At 37.4% G+C, this 13,629-nt stretch overlaps 1 protein-coding gene across 1 annotated transcript in view; it reads right to left on the reverse strand.

Moving 5' to 3' along the window:
- Positions 1 to 13,629, reverse strand: part of sv2a (synaptic vesicle glycoprotein 2A) — a 59,337-nt gene that overhangs the window by 13,300 nt on the left and 32,408 nt on the right. Inside the window, exons 3-10 of the mRNA XM_044359978.1 lie at positions 12,773 to 12,953; positions 10,371 to 10,522; positions 8,562 to 8,695; positions 6,526 to 6,615; positions 5,294 to 5,401; positions 4,473 to 4,561; positions 2,206 to 2,370; positions 1,634 to 1,767 (exon numbers count right to left, since the gene is read on the reverse strand). Of these exons, the coding sequence (XP_044215913.1) occupies positions 1,634 to 1,767; positions 2,206 to 2,370; positions 4,473 to 4,561; positions 5,294 to 5,401; positions 6,526 to 6,615; positions 8,562 to 8,695; positions 10,371 to 10,522; positions 12,773 to 12,953 (1,053 nt within the window). The remainder of the gene's footprint in view (positions 1 to 1,633; positions 1,768 to 2,205; positions 2,371 to 4,472; positions 4,562 to 5,293; positions 5,402 to 6,525; positions 6,616 to 8,561; positions 8,696 to 10,370; positions 10,523 to 12,772; positions 12,954 to 13,629) is intronic.

Below are 13,629 nucleotides of genomic sequence, written 5' to 3' on the forward strand. Positions count from 1 at the left end.
AGAGACAGTGCTGCAATTTTAAAGAGGGGGAAAAAGATGATTCAGTCTGGGTTGCTAGGAGACATTGCAGCTCTGCAATGCTGCATTTGGTGTGGTGCCAGTCACTCAGTGGAGGGGAAAAAAGAAAGTAATTGAGCCATTTTGACAAACAGTTAGAACAAATTTTGCTGCTGTTTTACGTGTAAGTAAAAGGAAAGAAATGTTGGAGGACACACTGTGCACTAAAGCTGAACATTATATGATACAAAAAGATCACCAATGATATTGTATTGGATTCTAATAGATTTTAAAGGACTGGCAATAATATGCTTACTAGAAGGTGTAATAGATGGAAATTCAATAGACACCACTGAACTCACATATTTTCTTAATAAAATTGCATTTGTGGACAGCAAACACAGAGGAGTGAAAATGTGCCAACAGCTGCTTATAAAAGGAAGTTATTTATAAAGAGATCTGTGAAAGCTCTATTAATAGCATAGAGAGAAAAAGGACAGAGAGAAAGAAAGATGGGATCACCTGAGGCACCTAAACACAGCAATACATTACAACACATTTTATTTTTTACAATAGATTTTATTCACTATTTTTTAGGTATTACTAAAATTTCAAGTGATGCCAAGTCTGGAAAATTGTTTATCTTAAGAGCAAAATACATAAACTCAGTCTTTTCTGATGATCCTCTGTGGACAGCATTCCCTTACTTCATGACCTCTCCCTGCAGGAGTCAAAATGTCCTTGAGCAAGACACTGAACCCCAAGTTGCTCCCGAAAGCCAGGACTGCATGGCAGCTCCACCACCGTTGGTGTGAGAGTGTTTGTGTGAGTGTGTGTGTGAGTGTGTGTGTGAATGGGTGAATGAAAGGCAAAATTGTAAATTGCTTTGTCCAATTAGGTAGAAAAGCGCTATAGAGGTGCAATCTACTTGCCATAAAAATAAACATTTCCCAGTTCCAACTCATGTGTGTTATCCCCTTGTTTGTCCCTTGTTGAGCTGTGTTGTAACAATGTTAGTTGTAATTTGTTGCCTAATGGTGTTCACTGGCTCCCACCTTTCTATTTAACACTACTTAAAGATCCCCTCCAGACATGTTTTAAGATGTACATGAAATACTCTACTTGGAATAATTATTTGTGCCTGATGTGTTTTTTTCCACCAAAAAAAGTACAATTATCTTGTTAAAATCCTTAAAATTACATCTCCTCCTTCTCCCTGATTAAAAATTCCAGAATCTATAAATATACAAATATATTTAATTTCAGAAGTTAAACTGCTGGACACAAGATATCTCCTACTTCACTGTAAAGTCCATTCTCAGTTTTCTCAGTCCACTTCAAGTTTCGTCATCACACTTGTGTAAATTGAATATTGGACCAGGATTGGCTTCCAAACCAGATGTGATGTCACAAATCATGCTCGTAGGCCCACCCCTTGAAACCAGATTTTCAATGAGCACAAAGAAACTTCCCACTTTCAGCAGATTAATGTGAAAACAGCCTTCCAGTGTCAAACTCTGCACATACATCATTCTACACAGAGAAGCTCAAAAATTCAACTGTAGGAACAAGAAGAAAAACACATTTTTTGACTGGAGGGGGACTTTAACTGTGTTTGTGCGTGTGAGTTTCCTACCTGTGTTGTAGAAGAGGGTGGCGATGAAGGTGCAGTTCTTGAAGAAGGTGTTGCTGGAGGTGATGTCCTCGAAGTAACACTCCTCAAACAACGAGTCCTCAAACACCATAGACCTCATTTTCAGGTTCATAAACCTGGAAGCAATTAGACAAGAAGGATGAGGGAATTAAGGAACGGAAGCAAATAGGCAATGAATAGAAAAGGAAAATGCAAAGAGATAGAGAGACATGTCTTTCCTGCCTGTTAGGATGTTTATTACCATATTGTTGTTTGAATTTTAACAATTCAAATCAAATGCAGAGTTCAGGTAAAAGAAAAAAGGTCAAATGATTCATCAAAGATAGGCTTTGTAAACATAAACATGTCTACTGTCTTTTCAAATCAAAGAAATATTCAGAGCAAAATATTTGCTTTTCATCTGGTTTGTTGTCGTCCACCTCAAAGTATTAACACTTAAAAAAACAAATTGATCCAACAAGTATTGGGGATATGGAAAATATTAAAAACAGTTGACATATTCTTGGAACAAAAGGATCAAACAAATTTAAGATGAGCGAATACAGCTAACTCACTTGTCGTTGAAGTATTCTCCCTGGCGGTGGACTTGGTTTTCCAAGGTGAAGTTAAAGGTGACATGTTCTACTTTCTCCTTGACGAAAACCTTAGTGCGTGAGGAGTACTCCTGTTTCTGCAGGTACTTGATCATGTCGGGGAACCACACTGTCAGGCCGTAGTAGCTGGAGGAGGAAGAGGAGGAGGAGGAGGAGGAAGAGAGAAAAAGACAAATCTAACAGTTTACTCAGAAAAGATGAATGAAGTGGCACATGAGCAGTGTTGCTGTGTACATGAATATTCCAAAGACAGATATACTGTATTTGCAACATCTTTTGTCTGTCCACTATGGTGCAAATCTTATATAAGCCTTACAATGTGAAATGTTATAACATGGTAACTTATATTGTTACAACATGAGACTCACGTTTGAATGAGGAAACAGTGTGCGGAGAGCAGATAAATTGAAGAATATGGCTCATTTACATGAATTGTTTTAAGTTCTACTTCATACTTGGGTGACACATAGCAAGATTCTGCTGTTATTGAGCACAGTGGATGATATTGTGATAAGTATGCGTACACTAAGAAGGATTTTAAAATGCATGGTGCATGCTGTACAGAAGGACGAATGAGTCCGACCCTCTGGAGATAGCTTCATTTCTCATTGATCAGCTGGAAGGGCATTATTATTCAGCTGACAGTGGAGGAGCCACCAGAGTCCACAAGCACTAACACACGCGCCAAAGAGCGCGTAGGTTGCTGTCTTCTGATTTCTATTAAGAAGCGCTTAACCAGGGGGTGCACAAAGACAGACCTCTCTCCATAGCCTTCATGACAGGATGAAATGGCCGCAGCATGTTTTAACCGTAGATAGAGCTACACCTCTATCTAACACACACCACACACCAGCACTGAACAGCAGACCATTTTGTGCGTAAGTAGATGGAGAAAGTGCAGGATCAAGCCGTCCTGTAGTTTCATTGCATAAGTCCGAGTGCCAGTTCAAAACCGGAGTACACCACATGGACTCCACCTCCGCCTGAGACCAACTTATGTTGTTATAACGTGAAACATGTCATGTTATAACATATAAGTTTCATGTATAACATCAAACGTATCACATTGTAATGTATATTAGTATATTGTTATAACAAGAAAAGTTTCTTGTTATAACGTGATAAGTTTGTATGTTGTAATGATGTGAAAATATTTTGTTATAACGTGATACTGATCCATTTATCTTTTTTTGGTGTGGCAGCTATTCGCTGTCATACGATACAACTCTCATACGCTAACTATGATAACTTAACTTAAGGCTACATCAAGCAGGCGGTTAGCTTAGTTTAGCACAAAGACTGGAAATGGGGAAACAGCTAGCCTGCCTTTTGTCTAATGTCAATAAAATCTACTCTAACCCTTACTAATGAACACGTTATATCACATTTGATTAATCTGTACAAAAACCAAAGTGTAAAAGCGACATTTTATCATTTTACAGGGTGTTAAGTGCTGCACTATTTCTTGGCTCAGAATGCCTGCTAGGCAACCAGCTGACGCTCCACTAAGTTATTGCTTGCAGTCAATAATTAGTAGTAATAGTAGAAGAAACGAAGACATATTGTGTCAATTAGTGAACTTTAGAGATGCTGCTAGGCAGATTTTGTACCCGCTGGGCAGAGCCAGACTTGCTGTTTCCAGCTGTTTCCAGTCTTTGTGCTTAGTTAAGCTAACTAGCTGCTGGTGGTAGCTTCATCAAGTACTTCTACTTTTGATATGTTAAGTGTTTTGCTGATAATACTTAAGTACTTTTACTTATGTAAGACTTAACTTGTATATCTAAAATGTGGTATTACTACTTTTAGTTAAGGAAAGGATGTGAATTTCATAAAGCTTTTATCTTCATCTTTTGTGCTTCTGCTTTTCTGTTGTTTATGTCTGTGAAGATTCTCAGTCATCCATGTCATGGTTATCTACTGGACTTACTGCAACCAAGTCCAGTTGCCCTTAATTCAACACTCCTTGGATTTCTGTTGTTTACTTATTTTATTCTGAGCCTTGTCATTTGGGCAGGAGATTATGTAGAACATATGAGCATTTCCTCTGCATTCAGATCGCCCACTGCTAGCTGACTGTTGCAGTATGCTGCTGTGATTATCACTAGCAAGCTCTTTTTGGTTGCAGCAAATAAATTGCTTTCACTGACTGATTGCCTGAGTAAGTGGAATTGTGTAAGTATGACAGAGAAAAACCTGCAGTAGTGCACTGTTCTTCAACCTTATCTTACCTGAAGGACATTGAGAACCATACAGCCATCATCATGTAGGTGGTGCGGCGGTACTCGGGAGAGAAAACAGCCTGGAAATTAGTCCACACCTGAAGGAACACACATTCACACAAAGACAAAGGGGAAACACGGACGGAAAATAATAAATATGTATTGTAGAATCAGAAATAAAGCAAACAAACACTGGCCTTTTTTCCATCGGCTGCAAGAAATAAACATCATGTCCCAGAATCCCTTTCCAGGCATGGGGTAAACAAACTAAGACAGCTGCAGAAGCACACAAACTGAGGGACAAATCTCTTGTCTTGTACCTGAATACACAGACAAAGAGCTGAGCAGAACATTGCAAAATTTAATCTGAGCTCTGACTGGCATTTGTGTTTTCCTTAAAAAGATATACATCTCTTGGTTGTCTGCTGTTATACAGTATATTGCATATTATTTAATATTGGTTATAATAAAACACAGATTTCCCTCATTATGATATCAATTTGTGATGGTGTACACAATATTTTGAGGGTAGTTACACCCCAGTGCTATAATGTCACAAAATGCTTGTTTATTTTTGGCGAGCTCTTAATTATATTCCCATTTATTAAGTTGAAGAGCACAGTTTTTATCAACTGAAACAAATGAGTTGGGTGTAATTCTGAAAAAATAACAATTTTACACAAGCATGCAGCTTTGCTATCAACCACAGATTGCTTATTAGTCCTGATCTGCCCTCAGTGTGCTGCCTTGTTCCTCTGTTTCATTTGAACAGCTACTCTTAGAGTCAATAAGAATTAGTGGAATAAAAAATAAACTGCAGGGTTTGTTACCTGATGGAAAAGTGAAGTGAGCTTCTGCCTCCATTTCTGATGCCAGGCAGCGTTGTCTCCCATGTTCACCAGTTCATCCATCTGCTTCACTGTTTTGATGGTCGTCACCTGGAAACAACAAGCACAATCATTCAATATTTAGATTTAATTGCTGTGTTTAATGATTGTTAATTGTGTTTTTTTCTTCAAAGTGCTTTGCAGAATATTTATTAGAAAGGGTTTCTTAATATTTATTTATATAAAGCAAGGATTTTTTTAATATTTATGTGATATCAGGCATACAAAACACAAATGCTGACACTTTATTTTACAGGTCCCTTAATTTTATACTAATTTCCTTGAAATTTTCCACGCAATTTGCAGGTATTTAAGAGTTAATTTTTAGGACATTTTACAGAGAGGTTGGTGCAATTTGGTACAAATTATAGAAAAAACAACGACAAAAATAACAACTATGTATGAACCCAAATTTGATGAATCAGCACTTACTAGCTAAACCACTTTTTCTGTTTTTACTTAAAATTTGTACCAAATTGCACCACCCTTTATGTCAAATGTCATAAAAAGCAATCATTAAATACCTGTAAATTGCTCAAAAAATTTCTGGGAAATTAGTATAAAATTAAAGGACCTAAAAGGTTACCACACAAATGTATTGATTGAGTTGTTTTCATTCATTGCTTAATATGCAAACCATTTTTTTGTAATATTACTTATTCTAAGTAGAATTAATATTCCTTCCATATCATTAAAAATTGATTCATGACTCAACACACTACATTTTTTTTTTACAACAGATAGGAAATAAGCTCTCCCATAAAGGCACACAACTCCTGAGACAATAAACAGGCTTCATCCCATTAACAATGATATAATGAGAAGCACCTGATCTGCTCCTAATGTCTCACCATTAACTCTATGATATATTCAACATGGCCAGTAATGCTAATTAATTTCACTCATTAATGTAGTAAGAAGAGGTTATAAAATAATTTTATGTCAGCGTATTTAAGTATTAATATCAACTCTGTTGCTTGAAGCATTAAGAGATTATAGCAGTTTCAAGAAAATCTGTTTTAACTTCTTAATATGCAAATTTATGCAGCACAGAGCTCAAAATCTGCTGCTCTGTGATAAGTCTGCAGACGCACACACACACACACACCCGCTATGATGATGGTATTTCCTACATAGTGTTGAGACATAAACAGGCATTCTTGAGTGAGACTTACAGAAAAGACCCTCTCTGGGTAACCCTTGGCCCTCATGTTGGTGTCATGGACCTGCTTCAGAATCATCCACGCCTCATCGTGTTTCCCATTCTGGAGAGGAAAAACAGTGTCATTACGTTTCCCAATTACATATTAGTCAGCACTCACTATGTTATTGAAATATGATGTAAAAACACAGCATGGAGGCTGAAAGGATACCAGCATGTGATGAAGTCTAAAGTCATGTTCAGTATTTTAATGTCTCTCTGTGGTTTGCTGTAGTTTCTGAAGGCCTCTGTTTTCCTGGTTAACAAGTTTGGGGTAAAACTGAGTGATGTTTTGATTCAATTATTAATCAACAGCTTGATGTGAGAAAGTGCACTGACTGGTGACTTCCGCCTTCCCCTTGTTGGGATTTAAGACAAGTGCGACTGGATGTGACAATACGACAAAACACTTTGACACACATTTGGATAAATTAACTCCTAAAATGTTAATCTGTTGAAATTCTGTCAATTTGATTTTTTTTCATTTTATCAAGCTGATGTTAAAGGCTAATCAAGATGCGAAAACCTCAGACTCTGTTTTTTTTTCCAGCAATTTCCTTCCTTACATGTATATAGTTTCACTGGAGCATACAATATGTGGTGTAAGTGCTTGAGGCTTAAGGCCATGTCAGCCAGAGTAGTTGAGGAAGCAGAGACTGTTACTCATTCACTTCTTCTGCACAGATCTGCCAGATTTGTCTGTTTAATATTTTCGCGTAATTTTTATTTTATGAACGATATCTCACTCTGCCATATTTGTATTCTTATGGATATAGTTAGAATGACAATTAAAAAGGGAGAGTAAGGAAGGGGGATTAAAGTCTTACTTTAAATAACTTTCGTTGTCAGAGTGCCAGCATTATATACAATGTGTGTATACATATTGATATATACACGTATATGTCTGTACTTGTATGTCTATGTTTGTGTTTGTAATTGTTATTATTATTGTTATTTTCTTCCATCTATATTATTTTTCTAATCTTATGTAACCACAAGCAAATGTAATATTCTCATGTCTAACCACTTTACTGTCTGAAGAGAAAAAAACAACCAGTAACAATTTGGTCACAAAAAGAGAGACAACTGAAATGAACTTGAACTAGATATTCAACCCAATTACATTTCAATCAAAACTCCACTTCATTCATTCAAAGTCCAAAGATGAAATTAAAAACATGATGCAGCAATCTGCATGGAAATGTTCAAAAATGAGCAAAATCCTTTCATATTATCAATTTGCAATTTCTCCATGTCTATGTCCAGTGTTCTCTGTAACTCTGCAAACATTTCATTTACTTAAACAATTCACTGATGCTTCCTGATGTCAGTGAGGACCAAAGGGAGTGTCTGTGACAACAGGGGTCTTGAAACATCAAGAAGTTAAACCATAAAAGTGAAAAACAGCTGGAACAAGTGAGGAAATGATTACAGAAGTAAGAGTTTACGTTTGTATACACCAGCAATTATGGTTAAATGTGGCTATGTAGCAAACAAACAGAGATACTGCAGAAAAAAGTAACATTTGCTCACTTGATGTGGATTGTAACTGATCATACATTGTATTGGACTACAAATCACCTGCACAGACTGAAACTGATTCCTTCATGTATTAAACATTTCGAAAACATTTAAAAATTTTAATCATTTAAAAAACATTGAGCAGTGTTTTATCCCTCTACCTTTCCTGTCTAGTTTTAGTGTGAAAGTATTCAAAATGCATTGTAAAAGAAAAAAAAAAAACTTCAGCAATTTTTTATGTATTTTACCTTGCAAATGGAGCTATTTAGCCTGCCCCAGGATATATTTATATGCACATATTTATTTATTTATTCAAAATATTCTGGAAAAGTGTGTAAGCAGCACTTTGTCTGCAGCAAAGCATCTTCCACTTTGCAAGTGCACTGATGCTTTCCGTTTTCGTGGCTATTTATGCATTCAAAAAGTCAAAAATGTATTAAAATAATATTTCCACAAGGTCTGAGTGTGGTGAGGGCTGACGAGGCTGACCTCCAGGTAGAAGCGGGGGCTCTCAGGCATGGTGGTGAGGGCAGAGATGGCTGCCACAGAGGGGAAGGCACACACCAACACAAAGACACGCCAGCTGTGGAACTGGTAGGCCGAGCCCATCTGGAAACTCCAGCCTAAATGAGGAGAGTGAGGGGAGGTGTCAGAGCAGACAGCAGCTAAGGGGCAGCTGCAAGATTTAAATTCTGTGTTCAAGAAGCTTCCTCTATTGATACTGTAATGCTCTGGTTGCATCCATGTCCTTGAAGTGCAGTGATTAAAAACTGCAATGCGGTAATTTGTCATGCATGTTCTCTTTTTAACTCTGTTTTACTGTTGTTTGCAATGTGACTCATTTTCTTTTCACTTGTGTAAAGATGAATATCAATAAGGTTGAAATGAATTCAATTGAACTCGATGCATGTTAAAAATTCTAGGTAGGTGCTTCACACAAAAAGAAAGTTAATGAAACAGAGAAAGAACTTGCACTCCACTGATAATATATTGAGCTCTTTAACCTCAGTTGGTCTTTGTCAAAGCATACAACACTGAAAATAACATCAAAGTATAGCCAACATTTAGTTTTTCTGACTCAGACTTGTCATGATCTCAGTCATTACTAGATTTGACAAAAAATTGAGAATATAAAAACTGGGGAGACACATTATATTTACTATTTTTGTATGGTAACACTTTATTTTACATGAGATATCGCTGGAAGAAAACCCGTTTTTTGTCAAATTACTATTTCCAAGATCAAGAATGTAATTTTAACATGTCTTCATGAGTTTTGAATACATTTATAGACAGAATCTGCCCGTGAATTATATGTAAATGTGTATACACACTTAATAAATGCTTTATAACACACTGTAAGGATTTGGACATGTGTAGTTATACATAAAACATCAAATATGAGGACAGCTATGTTACATTGTGCTTTCAATCTGTCATGAGCCACTCAGATACAGATGCTTCATCATAGTTAAAGGAGTTAGGAAGTTAGAATTGTTGACAAATACATACACACTTAAAATGTATATAAATCTGTTTTAAACTATCTTATTGAGTGTTATAAACAATTGATTATGTCTTTTTATACCTTTTATAAATGCTAAACAGGGCAGGTTAATGTTAATTGTTAGCAGATCTATAAAAAACTAAGGTGTTTTTGACTATAACACCAGACCAGATGGCTGTGATGAAGATGTGGTCACAGAGATCCTAAACTTGAAACTATAGTAAGTGTACATGCTTTAAAACACAGACTCTCAGTAGATGGAGGTTGTGTTGCAGAATCAGGCATGAACAAAAGCTCATTACACAGATATTCTTATCTTTGTGCAGGTGCCTTTTGAAGACAATGAGGCCTGCAGAGACTTCCCCCCCTTCTTCTCTTTCCTCTCTAAAACTACACTCTTGTATAGCTGTGAAAACCTTCAGACTGGTATTATCAGATATTCCTCTAGCAAAGCAAGAGCTGCAGTTTACTTGAAATGTTGTTATGCCTTACCTTATTAAGGAAGCTGCTAGAGACTGGAGGAAACAGGATGAAATTAAGCTAATACCTGTTTTGCCAGACATTTAAACCTCCTGTAAATCCCTGAACCCTGGTTTAAAACCACTAATCCAGTTCTCTTTGTTGCATAGTGATGCATCAAATGGCAACAACCACAGATTCTTCATATTTTGTAATGAAAAATAAAATTGATGTCAGGCTGTTCTTCTAACTGACTGATGGACTGGTGTACATATTGACAAAGATAATGATTTCCTGACTGAGTAATCTAACTGCTTGTTTGTTTTTCTCACCATAGTGTGGGATGATGGCCCAGGCCATGGCGGAGGCGTAGATACCACCGATCATCCAGAACATGCAGAGCCAGCTCAGATGCTCTCCTCGCTTCTCCTGGGCCAGGAACTCAGAGTAATAGGAGAACACAATGGGGATGGAGCCGCCAATACTGCGGAAAGAGGAAGGCAGTGATGAAAAGGGAAAGAGAATTAAAAGAAGAGCATGAGGACGGTTGGTGGGTGAGATAAAAGAGAGGAGCAGGAGCAGATGAGAGGCAGAAAGCAAGGAAAAAAGACAACGGTAATTTAAAATGGTGGCAAAAATGGAAAGAAAACAAATTAGGCAATGTTGTGAAGAAAGAGAGTAAATTAAGAGAAAGAGTTTTTTTTGTAAAAATGCAGCGGGAGAGTGTCAGATATGAGAAACAGGTTTTTGCAGCCTTGCAGTTAATTAAGAAGGAAATTTAAGCTCGCAAAGTCACCAATAATGGCCCAGCCGACTGCAATCGATAGCACCATCTTTACGGCCTCTGTGCATGGTCCATCAAAACAATTTATAATCTGATACTGATACTGGTGCTGGGAACACATTAAGAATCAGAGCTCTGCAGTTACACAGCGGTAGTGACTGCTAAAGCAATGACACTACTTTGGAAAAGTTTAAAGTTCACCACCCTGCAAATGGCAGCAATATCCATAATAAATAGGCCACCACGCACATTTCACCAGAATGGCTTAGAAACTGCTTCACAGCCTGCAGATTTTTTTTTTTTTTATTGCAGAGGACAGTAAGAGAGGCAGAGAGGAAAGAATAATCAACGCTTTTTTCCTGATTGCTGCATTTTCTGAAATCTGAGCTGCAGTTTTTGCAGTTTTCTAATTTCTCAGTTACATACAGTATGTACATTTAGAAAAAAAAATAACTGCCAGATTTCTTTGTCATTGTTCTTTGTACATTAAAGCCACTATCTGAAGAATTTAAATATTTCTGCCTTTGATGCCCCCAGTGACGTTATCAACCAGATTAAGAGTCTACAGCCATGCTAGCAGCTCTGTGAAGCTGCACATACAATAGGCACAGTGGTACTTAGAGCTAAATGCTAACATGACAATGCTAAAATGCCAATATAAAGCACGTATAATGTTCACCATATTAGTTTAGCCAATTTTAGCATAGTAACATTTGTTAATTAGCACTAAACACAATGTACAGTTGAGGCTGATGGGAATGTTATTAGTTTTGCAGGTGTTTCTACTGAACAAATTATATTTCTGATTTGATGACACTATGAAAAGTCGGGAGATCACCACAGTTATTGCAGTTCATCGAGAGAGGGAAATGAATGTCTGTAGCAAATTTAATGGCAATCCATCCAATAGTTAAGATATTTCTTTCAAAACCAAAACTGTCATGGTGGCATTGATGCAAAAGTCAGGGAATCACCAAAGTAACTAGTATTCATGGTCTAGTATTCATACATTCCATTGCAATTCAATGTAACTGCCATCTGTCTAATATTTGTTGAGATTTTCATCTGGACTGACATTAACACCGCTAGGGCTGCTGTCATGGCTAAAAACAACTGCACACAGACTGCACCAGTTGACATTTTTTCTACAAACAAAAATGCATGCATGAGAATAATTTAATAATTGAGAAGAATTAAGAATTATATTTTTTATTCATTTTATTTTTATTTATTTTTTAATATATATAAAAATATAAAATTTTGCATAGCTGATGAAGCCAAAACAACATGATCTCATAGTGATATATGTCTAGTGCCACTAAAGCTGGATAAGCTAATATTTAACTGCTGTATCTGAAAAAAACTATAATCTGGTGACCATCATGTTTCGATGTCAGACCCTGACAATCAGAGTGAGGGCTACCATTTCACTGACATTTTGACATTGCCATCAGCATTCAACAACACAGGCTGAAATCCACTGACAATAGCCTGGAGGGACCATAATGCAAGGAGGCCACAAATAATTAATTTCAAACTAGTTGGCTTGCTACAGTAGTTACATTTATACTGCGTGCCTTTACATCCAACTTTAATCAAAAACAGTTCATTCAGGCTTATTCTGTGAAGGCTGTTGATTTAAGTGTATGACATTACTAGCATTGCCGGTAGAAAAAAGCTGTTTGAGAAAAATAGGAACACCAAAAAGCACATTCAAACACTTTGCAAAATAGCTCCTGAAATGCATTAAACATCAAAGACATCCAAGTGCTGTATCTGAGGGGGATATTTTTCCTTTAACAGTAATACAAGCGCTGTGTTTTTATCTGTCCCCTGATATGTGGCATTGCTCTGTTTGTCAAGTGAACTAATCTATCACGGTGGTTGTGACTGTCTCATTTCCAGGCCTGGCTCGCTCGGCCTGCCTGCGTGACTCATCTGTCTCCTTACCCCACACCAGAGAGCAGGCGGCAGAAGAGGAAAGAGCTGTAGCCTTGGACGAAGGACGAGAAGAAGGCAAACACGCTGTTGATGGAGAGGGAGATGAGGAGGGTCTGCCGCCGGCCAATCCGGTCGGCCAGGCCGCCCCACACGAACGCCCCGACCATCATACCCAGGTACACGATCAGACCTGGAGAGAGGAGGGAGAAAGAGGGAAGAATTAATGGAGAAAGACGAGAGAATAATGGCAGGATAATGTGATGGGAAGAGATAATGAAGATGGGAAGAGAGCAAGAGGGCATGATAATGAGTTATTATTCATCAGTAAACTCGTTGATATTACTTCCAGCCCTCACTTCCAATCTCATTAGATTTACAATGCCCAGTAAATCCGCTAATTGCTCGGTTATTGAACTACTGAAATATTTTGCATAGAGCACAAACCAGAGAGAGAGAGAGAAATACAGCAAAATCATCTGAACTGTATACCACCACAGCAGAGGAGTGGTAGGGTCCAACTTTCATATTAACAATAATAATAATAACTATACAGTATAATAACGATATAATATCTATGTATTTGTATAGCACTTTACAAGGTGCTTCACATAAGATACCAGAATTAAAAAATAATATATACTGAGGTATATATACTGAGGAGCTAATGAGCAGATGGGGGGCAGGTGTGCAGGGATCAGGTGATGGGGGAGTGGCAGGAAGGACTAAGGACATGCTGGTCACAAGAGGAATTAGACAGTACTGGGATAACATGCAAATGGAATGGAATCAGGCAGGCATGAATTATAGGGGCTATATATATATATATATAAATATATATGTAGGATAAACCTGTGACAGTATAGCCT

Source organism: Thunnus albacares, chromosome 8 (assembly GCF_914725855.1).
Source record: "Thunnus albacares chromosome 8, fThuAlb1.1, whole genome shotgun sequence".
Lineage (NCBI taxonomy): Eukaryota > Metazoa > Chordata > Actinopteri > Scombriformes > Scombridae > Thunnus > Thunnus albacares.